Genomic DNA, 12,901 nt, shown 5'->3' on the forward strand with positions numbered 1-12,901 from the left:
GCCCTGCGCAGCTCACAGAGCACGCGAGTGGAGCACACAAGCAGTGATTTGGGACTGAGCCGCTGTGTGTGTGATCTCAGTGCATGTCGGGCATGCGCGTCACTTACCACTTGCAAGTGGAAGGATGGCAAGCCTAAAGACAATCATAACTACACAATGGGCAGTATTTGCATCAGTATTTGCAGTATTTTCATACTTTTATACTCTTTAATGAAAGGTGACACAAGGCGGAAGTCCACGCCGTTTTTCAGCAGTCGCGTCACATGACCAACGCCAGCGAATCAGGAAGGTGGATGTCACAGTGACGTTGTCCAATGACGACGCCAGCTAGAGCTCAGCACAGCGTATCCGCGTATTCTCAATGTTTACACAGCACCGGACCAGACACGATCTGGATTGAATACATGGACCCTGGCGGATTCCCGTTTCCCGGCGTTTCCAGGCATTTTAATGTAAACGGACAGTGCATCCGTGAAGAAAACGAGACAGATACGGTCTAATGTAAACTTGGCCTTAGGCTCCAGCTTGCCCATGACCCTGCACAGGGTTACACCTGTTACATGGTCTGATTGACAATAAAGTTCACTTTTGCCGCTTTTCCACTACAAACGCGGCTGAGTCGGGCTGAGCCGTGCCGTGCTGAGTCGGGCTGAGCGGGGCTGTTGGAGTTGCATTTCGACTACAACCGCGCTGAACCGTGCTGGCTGGAAGTGGGTGGACACATTGGGTGGAGTTAGCGAAAGTGGGTGGACGTCACGTGATGTCGTTAAGCAGCGCAAACAGTGACATCAGTGATCTTTTAAGCGGTAGTCTCACGACCCGGATAGTAAACAATAAACATGGAGGACATGGAGTCGTTAGTGTTGCTGGTCTTGGTGCTGTGGCTTGTTGTCACCGACAACGCGGACAGATACTGGCAAGAGCGTATAGATGAGGCGAGGCGCATAAGGCTTCAGAAATTCTCGTAATTCGTAATTCTTCTCCTTCCGGGTTTACGGTGTTTACAGATCCCAGCGCGCTCGCGGGGCGTGTGTGGGCATGTGAGGACACTCCTCCTCACCAATCAGTGCACAGGGGAGTGTCTGCTCACGCCCCGAACCTCACTCGGCACGGCTTGGCTCGCTTCAGCCCCACTCCAAAACGGTGCGAGTTTTAGGGGCTAAGCAGGGCTGAAACGAGCTGAGTCGTGCTGGTTTTTGGTAGTCGAAACGCGAGCCGTGTCGGGCTGAAGTGAGCTGAAGCGAGCTGAAGTGAGCTGAAAAAGGGTAGTGGAAAAGGGCCATTTGACTATGGATGGTTCAGAATTTGCATGCTTGTTGTAGACTAAATTAATCACTCCATCTTCTGGTCAAAATGTATCACTACTTTTGTGCATTATAACACTGATCTCACCTGCTGTTTTCCACAACTATTGTATCTTAGAATAATCTTTATAGTATATTACATTATATTATAATTTATATAATTATTTCTGCTTCAAACAATAATGTTATGACACATGAAGATCACACTAGGATGAAATAAAGTTTGTCTCTTTCGTGACACACTGCAAGTACAAAAAGTAATTTTCCTTGCAAAACCTTTGTTTTTTTTTTCACACACAACCCAGACATTCACATTATACAATAAAAATGTTATACTTTAAATATAAAAAGATATGTGCACTTTTGGATAAAACACAACTGACAAAACAACAAAAATGCATTTAACAAAAAAAAAAACAATGCTTGGGATGAACAAATAGATTACAATTATTGTTGAGATGTGTTGAGACATTCCACATAGAAAAGTTTGACTGATAGATTCTGGTCTTTTTGGCACATTGCAACACCCCAAATGTCGTATTACTTTCTAGTCTCTGTGTTTAAATAGAAAATATCCTTAACAATCACAAGTGACACCACATGAATTTGCTGGGCTCTAAAATAAATGCATGCAGGTCTTATTACATCTCCAGTGTGTTATATATTAGCTACAACCACAAGAAGATTAGGAGCAGCTTGGAAAATAAATGACCTGCACGCTGTTAAAAAGCATGTGGTTCAAGTCTTGTTGAGCAATTCACAAAGTACATTCTCTTAAAAGTAGTTTGACATTTTACCAAAGACACACATGAAAGCTGAAGTGAGGGATGAAAATTAAAGAATTGTAGACTTGAAGGACTAAATGAGACATATCTGCTGGAAATATAAGAAGACCAAATGGCTTACATAATATTATTTCAAAGTTCTTTTTTTCTCTCTCTTGCTATTTAATCTCAGCACCTAATTGTTCTTTGGGTGAGATTATTATAATGAATTCCTTCTGGATCAATTATCAAAGCTCACTCCAACTTTTCCTGTAGTTTCTCGACTATTATGCACAAAATAGATTGTCTTTGTCGCGTTTCCTCCTTCAGTCTTTTGGATGTGTCTCATCTCCCATATGCTGTGCTTTTTGTAGCTCTTGTTCTTCATAATTTGTAGAATCCTAGGTAGAAATAACTTTGACATACAGCATCCATATGAAAACATCCAATAAAAAAACAAAAGATATGTGCTGGAATGTTTTCTGGCTCAAAGTCCTTTACATGGTGCTGACTTTCTACAATTTCCTGGAGTTTGTTGTGTTGCAAAGTTACATTAGTATATACTGCACAAAGAAGGCATTTTGCGATCTGAAGAAAAAGACAAAAACAGATTCACTTACATACAAATTGACTAGCAAAGGTCAGTCAGTCATCCAGCAGAAACAGCAACAGTCCTTTTTTTTTCAGTGGCCAACTGAAAATACTTGAGAAAGCTCTTCCTTTAGTCCTAAAATACTGAACAGGCACTGTGTTGATTCCAGTATCTAGAACTCAAGATTCTTGTCTTTTTCCACTTTTGTCCATTTCCTATTTCCACACATGTATCTACATTTAAGTCAAATGTCCTTTGAATGTTGTTAAAAAAGAAATCACAGTCACTGAGACTATAATATCATCGTACACAGGCCTATTATTTGGTACTGTTGTCCTTGAAGGCATGGTGATGGCGTTTCTTGGGGAAACTGGCAGGCTCCTCTGCAGACCTTTTCCGATGACTGCCATAAATTCTGATGGGTTGATACCTCCAGCTGTATCTTTTCTGAAAGTTGGAGGCTGGAAAAGAAATTAGGAAACATTTTAGAATACACTTCTATTAAAAAAAAAACAGGTTAGTCAGATCACTACTGACATCATTGTGTGGAACTCTAAAGCCAAGCCAAGAAGCTTTTATTTGTCACATGTGCACTCAAGCACAGTGAAATTTAACCTCTACATTTAACCCATCTGAAGCAGTGAACACAAGTGAGCAATAAGCACACACAGAGCAGTAGGCAGCTATGCTACAGCACCCAGGGAGCAGTTATGGGTTAGGTGCCCTTATTTAAGGGCATTTCAGCCCAACCTCAGGCCATGGCTGCCCCATGTTAACCTAACCGCATGTTTTTGAACTGTGGAGGAAACCCACACAGACACGGGGAGAACATGCAAACTTCACACAGAAAGGCCCCCGTCAGCCACTGGGCTCGAACCCAGAACCTTCTTGCAATGCTAACCACTACACCACCTTGCCGCCTACTGAAACTTTTTTTTTATTTTCTCCACAATTCAATTGTGTGTTTTTAGAACTATTATTAATCAGTTGCCTTACTATTAAGTTTAGCACAAAATGTGATGAGCAGGAAAACATCATTCAAAAATTCAAATGTTAATAATGCTACTAATAAAATAAGAATAAGGTCATATTGATTATTCACAATAGATCATGCTAATTAGCCCCCTCTGGAGTCCATTCAAAACAGCAGATTTTAGCTCGCAAGTGACACAGCAGAAAAGCCTTCACCCTATTATTGTGATATTGCAAGTTTGAATCCTGAAAATGTCACAGCTATAAACTGGCCATACTGTCTGGGTTAGAGGGATGGCATACTCTGTCTCTCTCATCAGACTGACACTACCAGTTGTGAGCATCTATGTATGTGAAAGAGGGTGTGTGTTACACTGCTCTCTGACACAGCATAAACAGCAGCTTGAAAAGATGCAGTTTCCTGGCTTCATGTGTTTCTCAGAAAGCACATGTTAGCCTTTAACCTCTCTGGGCTGTCTTTGGGGAGAACTGTCATGTGATACGGAAGATGTGGATGATGTGTGGGAATTGGCAGGTGGCAAGAGAAGCAATAGGAATAATCCAAAAAGCCATCACTTTTTATTTTATGGATTATCTATATATCCATCCATCCATTATTCATAACTGCTTATCCTGTTCAGGGTCGCGGGCGAGCTTGAGCCTGTCCCAGCTGACTATGGGCGAGAGGCGGGGTACACCCTGGACAAGTCGCCAGATCATCGCAGGGCTGACACACAGACACAAACAACCATTCACACACCTTCACATTCACACCTACGGTCAATTTAGAGCCACCAATTAGCCTAACCTGCATGTCTTTGGACTGTGAGGGAAACCGGAGCACCTGGAGGAAACCCACACGGACACGGGGAGAACATGCAAACTCCACACAGAAAGGCCCTCGCCAGCCACTGGTCTCGAACCCAGAACCTTCTTGCTGTGAGGCAACAGTGCTGGCTCATCTCATCTCATCATCTCTAGCCGCTTTATCCTGTTCTACAGGGTCGCAGGCAAGCTGGAGCCTATCCCAGCTGACTACGGGCGAGAGGCGGGGTACACCCTGGACAAGTCGCCAGGTCATCACAGGGCTGACACATAGACACAGACAACCATTCACACTCACATTCACACCTACGGTCAATTTAGAGTCACCAGTTAACCTAACCTGCATGTCTTTGGACTGTGGGGGAAACCGGACCACCCGGAGGAAACCCACGCAGACACGGGGAGAACATGCAAACTCTGCACAGAAAGGCCCTCGCCGGCCACAGGGCTCGAACCCGGACCTTCTTGCTGTGAGGCGACAGCGCTAACCACTACACCACCGTGCCGCCCATCATCAAAATGTATTATCTTCAATATGTTGTACTTTGTATAACTCTTCTTCTTTTTGGCCCAAAGAGAATCATTGTCACCCATGTTAATATTTTTGTTGTTGTTGTTGTTGTTATTCCTTTTTTAAAGGCTTAATACACAAGAACACTTACGAGTCATGCAAGAAATTTTGGGCAGGTCCCAGAAGCCATTTCCTCTGCAGCGAATGGTAGGAAGGTGCCTCTGGATGAAGCCGTCCATACACTGGTATCTCACTAGCGAGTTGATTTCATAGTGAGGCCGCAACTGCCCAAAGGTACGAGCGTTTGGTACCACAGGTGGCTGACTGCATGACACTATTAGCAGGAAAAACAGGAGGGAGAGAAACATTATTAACAATGCTGCTGCCTAATTTATATTACCCTGTAAGGCAATATGCAGCACTAATCTGATTCATGTTCTAAGTGTAAACAACTTCTGGTTTGCACTGACCTGTATATCACTGTATAAACAATCTGTTTATGTAGTGATCAAAAATAAAATAGAGGGTAACATGGGTTTCACTAATACTTAATTTCTATATCATGGGAAAATCCTCACCTGTGCCTTTCTTGCAGGTAAAGGTGAGGTGGTAGTTACAGGGGACATCATTCCACTGGCCGTCCTCATGCCAGATCATTACCACGCAGTCCTCTCCAGTAGAGAAGAAACTATCTGGCTGGTTGGGTCTCCAGTTCTCATATTGCTACAAGAGAAGGAAAAGAGTATGAGTATTCCACCCATCCATTATCTCTAGCCGCTTTATCCTGTTCTACAGGGTCGCAGCCAAGCTGGAGCCTATCCCAACTGACTACAGGCGAAAGGTGGGGTACACCCTGGACAAGTCGCCAGGTCATCACAGGGCTGACACATAGACATAAACAACCATTCACACTCACATTCACACCTACGGTCAATTTAGAGCTGCCAGTTAACCTAACCTGCATGTCTTTGGACTGTGGGGGAAACCGGAGCACCTGGAGGAAACCCACGCAGACACGGGGAGAGCATGCAAACTCCACACAGAAAAGCCCACACCAGCTGCTGGGCTCGAACCCAGGACTTTCTTGCTGTGAGGCGACAATGCTAACCACTACACCATCGTGCCGCCCCGAGTATGAATATTGTCAATCTAAATATCATAATTGGTTTGAATTCCTTCAATTATTTGCATTTAAGCAGGATGTACGGTATATTGCCGAAATGGAATGCTGGCACTGTGCTGTCATGTAAAAAAAAAAGAAGAAGAAGAAGAAAAAAAATAAGCAACTGATGTTTTGTTACTATTATGCGTAGACAGCAACAATAAATGCCTCCCATTTTCTCAGTGCACATAACGGTACTTGAGCTTGGTAAAGCAATGAAAATACATTTATCATATTAAAAAGCTTCATTTATGTCCCATCATCCCATATTAGTGAACAAGTCAAGTGTACTGTTCTGAAAACACCATGGAGAATAAAATGATTATCATTATAGAAGTCGAGAACCATTTCATTCTTACATCATTTGAATTATGTCGTAATACACTTCGACCCCACATTGACTTATTCATCTCTCTTATGGTTCATTAGCTGTCACAAGAGTATTATCTGGAAGGTTATGAATAACTGATATCATAAACATTGTGAGGCACAAACAATGGCGCTATAAACCCTGTAATAGTACACAACAGAGACCACATGGTGGCGCTGTCTACTGCCACACTGGAACAGAACACAGTTGTGAACTTAACAGAAGCAATGTGCATTGCATACACACACACACACAAACACAGACCTCATTTTTATTGGCATAAAACAAACAAAACTGGAATTTCAGGAAATATACAGTATTTCAGAAACAATATAGGCAAAGACTAAAGCATGATGGCAGTATAAATAAGACTAATGCAAATTATAGCACATATGCAAAGGTTATTTAAAGTCCTGTACAGCACACAGAGTCTAAGAGGGACCACCAAACTATCATCTATTATTCTATCCACATTCACTGGACATGAGCAATCGCGCACTCTGATTGGCTACTTTACTATCAGGCTATCAGCTCATATACTGTGAGTAGAGAAAAACAAAATGGCGGAGCGTGTTGCTGAACAAACCGAGGATGAAATAAAAACTCTATTCGAAAACAAAACTCCAAAAAATACAAAAAAGCAACAAAATGTTGAATGGAAGTATTTGATGGTTAGAACGTATCTTTTTATTATTTTTCAAGAATTATTATTATTATTATTATTATTATAATAGCATTTTTCACAAATTGCTACTGTCATTTCACCAGTTTGGGGCGGCACGGTGGTGTAGTGGTTAGCGCTGTCGCCTCACAGCAAGAAGGTCCGGGTTCAAGCTCCGTGGCCGGCGAGGGCCTTTCTGTGCGGAGTATGCATGTTCTCCCCGTGTCCGCGTGGGTTTCCTCCAGGTGCTCCGGTTTCCCCCACAATCCAAAGACATGCAGGTTAGGTTAACTGGTGACTCTAAATTGACCGTAGGTGTGAATGTGAGTGTGAATGGTTGTCTGTGTCTATGTGTCAGCCCTGTGATGACCTGGCGACTTGTCCAGGGTGTACCCCGCCTTTCGCCCGTAGTCAGCTGGGATAGGCTCCAGCTTGCCTGCGACCCTGTAGAACAGGATAAAGCGGCTAGAGATAATGAGATGAGATGAGATGAGATTTCACCAGTTTGTTTACATTCTAAGCGGAAATTATTTTGTTGGACGTTTTGTATAAAGTTTTTATTTATCAAATTTGCAAAAAATCTAAATAAAAATGCTCTGTTTCTCAAAATCCAGTGAATGTGGATAGAATAAAACGGTTCTTCCACTCAATCTTGTCATACATGGCTTATACGCACCTCGTCGGCTATCAGCTCATGTACGACCCGATTTCGTGGAATAACTGAAATATCACTGAGATGAATTAAATTAATATGAAAGTAGGAGGGGGGCACGGTGGTGTAGTGGTTAGCGCTGTCGCCTCACAGCAAGAAAGTCCTGGGTTCGAGCCCCGTGGCCGGCGAGGGCCTTCCTGTGCGGAGTTTGCATGTTCTCCCCGTGTCCGCGTGGGTTTCCTCCGGGTGCTCCGGTTTCCCCCACAGTCCAAAGACATGCAGGTTAGGTTAACTGGTGACTCTAAATTGACCGTAGGTGTGAATGTGAGTGTGAATGGTTGTCTGTGTCTATGTGTCAGCCCTGTGATGACCTGGTGACTTGTCCAGGGTGTACTCCGCCTTTCACCCGTAGTCAGCTGGGATAGGCTCCAGCTTGCCTGCGACCCTGTGGAACAGGATAAAGCGGCTAGAGATAATGAGATGAGATGAGATGAAAGTAGGAAACAGGAACCAGCTTAGTTTCATATAGGACAGTGCTTCTTTGCAAAGGACAATACTTCTTTGCATACACACTATGTAAAAGTACACATCAGAGTCCACATGGGGGAGCTGTGCACCTCCTCACTGCGAAATTCATGTAGATCTTGTGGGAAATGCAAACCAGAGATCCAGCAGAGCCAATGTGGATTCTAAACTGCTCACTGATCAGCTGTTCTCTGTGTTCTCCCACAACCAGGTGGCTATAGTTACCAAGAACTGAACCACACACAAAGCTACAAAATACAAGATGAAAAGTAGGATCATGCAGTATTTCCTGGGACAGCTATGGACTCTGTAACCCTTAACCAGTTTCCTTTCTCTCATTATTCCCCTCAAATAGCTCACTGTCCAAGAATGATGGGATTGGCTATGGTTCTCTTAAGGTTTGAGTAATTAAAACCAATCAGAGAAGATATACAGAAAATAAATGAACCTAACTGTACTTTTGGACTTCTTATTTTGTGCCCACGTCTTCCATGATATCTATGCAACTATGCAATACATGTCTTATAGTTATGCACCGTCATGCATGTGTCTGGGAAAATATTTCAAATGGATACATACCGTACAGCTTATGCTGGTCTTCATATAATTATTCACACAAACTTCCATCCCGTTTTTTTTTTTTTTTAACTTGTCCACTTATCCAACAATAACAAACACTATGTGACCACTATGATCCACTTTGGCTGAGCAGCTGGGCAGTGCTTTTCTCTAGTGTGTTTCAGCTGGACCATATGGAATGAGGCCCATCTGTGTGTGTCCTGCTCACGCCTGCCACCTTTCCACAAAATTCTTGATTACAACTAGTCCTTCAAAGCAGCATGGAACAATTTGCTACACGTCCTCTATTACCCCAATCCAACTCCACAGGCTACCCACTGCTTCCTGCAGACATTTAGTAATGCCACAGTCAAACCATTAGGACAAACTTAATGACATCCTAATTCCTACAAATGATCATGTAGCCTATCAACTTTCCTTTCTCTTCTCGTGTATATACATGCACACCATATATGAGGACCACTCACAAACATCGGCATTTAAGAGTACACCAATAACTGCATACAACCCCCATGACAACACACATTTATAGCGCCCCTGGGCTGTGTCCTTCACTTATGTCGTCCCAGGTGTTGCCCATCTGTATGGCTGGTTCCTGTCTATTTCCTGAGGAGAGTCCACACCTGTAAGCTTGTGGCCCCTGTTTCATTCACAGGTATATTTTAATTTCTCAGCTGGAAGGGAATCTTTCTACGACCACACTGCTTATCTCCTGCCCCCCAAGGTTTCTCTCTTTTCCCCAGTTCCAGGATACATGTTATGTCTTTGAAGTGATAGTCCAATCAGCACCAAATGACCCAAACCAGTAATTAGCCATTTTCCAGCCTGCTGCAAGAATACCACTGAAAGCAATGGAGGAAGTTCCTTCAACACCTCCCCCACACACACCTCTATACGAGCACATAGTTAAACAAATAAAAAAATAATAATAAAATAAACACATAATTTAAATTCAAGTTAAAAATCAGGAATCTTTCCCAAAACTTCAGTTATCTCCAGTTATCATAAGAACTAACTTTAGAACTAAATACCTATAATATCTAAAGGAAACCATCTAAATTCTCCAAGTACGTTTATTTATTTTATCAGGATTGTTTTTTGACTTTATACTGTATGCCCTCTGACAAGAGGAATCCATAAATTACTCTCAACTCTCTTACCAAAATACGCCCATCTGTCCACCGGAAATCGCTTTCAAACATCTTATCGTTCAATCCGATCCACTGGTAGTCATGGCCAAGGCCTGCAAGGAAAAAAGAACATACGCTGATTAATTATTTTGCCGTATTAGGCATGCCTGGTCAGTCTTTAGAAATAAGGGAAATTTTTATTAGTTGACACATCTCACTTCCTGTTTCTCACGCCTGAGATATCTATTCCTCAGTCCTCTGTTCAGTAACCAGAATGATCTATCTTGGCTATATAATCAAACAATACCTTCAATATTTCCACTACTCCTACTGTCTGGGTATTTAAAGCCATGATATACTAAGGATATGTGTATTTTTGCCACCTTAGATAAATCATATCACTTAAAATGGAAATATTTAATTCTGGCATTTAAAACATTTAAAAGATATGAAATTGTATTGTTTGACTTGTATGCACATTCCTTTTTCAGGGTTCCCGGTCCAAGTCAAATGTCAAGTTCCCTGACTTTTCCTGACTAAAAAGCTGAATTTCCATGACCAATAATGAACAGAAAAACAGACTGCCTTTATGCTGAGCAGACAAAAACCAGCCACAGTATTTTAAACCCATCAATTTGCGAGCTTTATTTACTAATTCGCAGATGTTTTCAGGATAAAAATTAGGTTTCACTCCTTAAACCTAGTGAAATAGTGCATGGAAAATATTGCCATTTTGCCAAAATGACAACTAAAATTTAAACATGATACAAACAAAATTCCCTGATATTCCATGACTTGGCCCAAAATATGATCAAATCCCCTGACTTTCCATGTCTGGAATAGACTTTTTAAAATTCCATGATATTCCAGAAATTCCATGACCCATAGGAACCCTTCTTATTTATCATTCTCTACTGACTATTCATAATCATTTATATTTACCTATTAGTGGTAGGAGTATTACATATGGGCAAAACTGACAGAATGAATTTTGGAGAGTCTTAAAAGTAAATTAGAGCCTCCACACTTACGGTTGACAAACTGCTGTTCTTCATGGGACAGAATACTACTAAGGTGACCACCCAGAATACGACATTCACGCTCTGCTACCTCCCAGGTACACCTGTGAGGGAAATACCTGTAGCAATGACCTTGAAACTTATGCCATCCATAACTGCATGTTTCTGTGTCTGCAAAGAGAAATGCAAAAAGAAAAAAAATGCACCACCATAAGTCTGACAGAAAGACTTGATGTAGACAGTATTGCTTTTAACTTGCATTTATTTAAAACCTGTCAAGAGTAGTGAATGCAAGGATATAACTTTGAGCAAATTGGTACTATAAATCTGACTTTCATGTACTAAATTTTTAACCTTTATTGCTCTTCCTGAGGGCTTGTGATTTTATCTGCCTTTCATTCTTGTGTTACATGACACACCACTACACTAACTCAGATCTGTAAGAGCAAGTTAAGCACTTATGTTTTAACTGCAGCTGGAAGAAATGTTTTGTTCCAAAAGGCCTATTCACTTAAATTATTGGTTCATTTTTGCTTGAAGATATTATGCGACACTGGTAAACAATATCTTAAACATTTTAAATGCTCAAGAGGCCGCTTTCCTTTGCTATCTTCGTGTACAGCGTTTCTACAGAGACAGATGTTCAAAACATTGCACCAAGTGAGTCATGAATATAAACTATGACCATGTCTTTTTTCACTTTTTTTTTTTTCACATTTGCAAATGAGCCATAGGCAATAAATCATTGTGGATGTTTCTGGACCAGCCCTGGGCTGCACTGTTTCCTAACTTATTTGAAATGGCATGGATTTACCCTGGCAGAAACACTAATGACTAGCAGTTAATCATTGAAATGGCCTTTTAAAGAAAGATGCTGAAGGAGAACCCGTGAATTGCTGCAATTTTAATTTGCCAATGTTTGCAATAACGTGCATGATAATTATTAAGAATTTTTAAAGGCATATTGAAGTGTTATCTAACAGTGAATTCTAGTTTGATAAACTAATTAACTACATTCACAACAGGTATCCTAAATATCTGCTTTCATTGAGGATAATCATTTCTAGCTGTGCCAATTCATCTATCTTGGATTTAACTCTGGTCCATTTCTGGATTTTAAGAAGCCTAAAAATCATAACTAGCTGCATGGAAGCATTTGGACACCAATAATGAATCAGCCATGTATAATTTCAGCACCCAGGGCGCGTTACATGGACTGTTAATATAACATTGTCTGAAACTGGAGCCCCAAAGGTGATCAAAATCTATGTACTATTGTTCTTCTCTAGCACTTTTATACCACTATGGTATTCTTTATTAGTTATAATTGAATAAGCCCTAAAAAAATTTGAGTCTTCATAGATGACTTCAGCAACTGCGTGTTATAATCAAGTTTCCTGTGTGTGAATTAACATTACCAAAGAATTCTATCCTTACCTTCCTCACAGAGAGATCCTCTGTAGCTTGGTAGACATACACAAGTAAAAAAGTTAATCCCATCTATACAGGTACCCCCATTACGACATGGGTTGAGGTGGCACTCATCAATATCTAAATAACGATTACATGAATCAGCCATGATTTACATGATTGTCATTCAGGGGAAAAATCATTTAATAATAATACATTACCATGCATTTCTTAACAAGTAAATTATTGCATATTCATGGATACCTATTTCACAATGGTCACCAGTGAATCCAGGTAGGCAGCTGCAAATTTGGACATTACCCCTTTTCAAACATGTGCCACCATTCATACATCCACTATCAGAACAGGAATGGTCACCTGTAGTTCAAAAAGAGAGAATGCACACAGCAATGGTTAGACGGTGC

At 41.3% G+C, this 12,901-nt stretch overlaps 1 protein-coding gene across 1 annotated transcript in view; it reads right to left on the bottom strand.

Moving 5' to 3' along the window:
• Window positions 1-1,516: 1,516 nt before the first annotated feature.
• Window positions 1,517-12,901, bottom strand: part of vcana (versican a) — a 55,199-nt gene continuing 43,814 nt past the window's right edge. Inside the window, exons 9-15 of the mRNA XM_060907109.1 lie at window positions 12,741-12,854; window positions 12,504-12,617; window positions 11,079-11,237; window positions 10,078-10,160; window positions 5,547-5,691; window positions 5,120-5,302; window positions 1,517-3,121 (exon numbers count right to left, since the gene is read on the bottom strand). Coding sequence (XP_060763092.1) covers window positions 2,979-3,121; window positions 5,120-5,302; window positions 5,547-5,691; window positions 10,078-10,160; window positions 11,079-11,237; window positions 12,504-12,617; window positions 12,741-12,854 — 941 coding nt within the window. The 3' untranslated portion in view covers window positions 1,517-2,978. The remainder of the gene's footprint in view (window positions 3,122-5,119; window positions 5,303-5,546; window positions 5,692-10,077; window positions 10,161-11,078; window positions 11,238-12,503; window positions 12,618-12,740; window positions 12,855-12,901) is intronic.

The sequence above is a fragment of the Neoarius graeffei genome, chromosome 24 (assembly GCF_027579695.1).
Source record: "Neoarius graeffei isolate fNeoGra1 chromosome 24, fNeoGra1.pri, whole genome shotgun sequence".
Classification (NCBI taxonomy): Eukaryota; Metazoa; Chordata; class Actinopteri; order Siluriformes; family Ariidae; genus Neoarius; species Neoarius graeffei.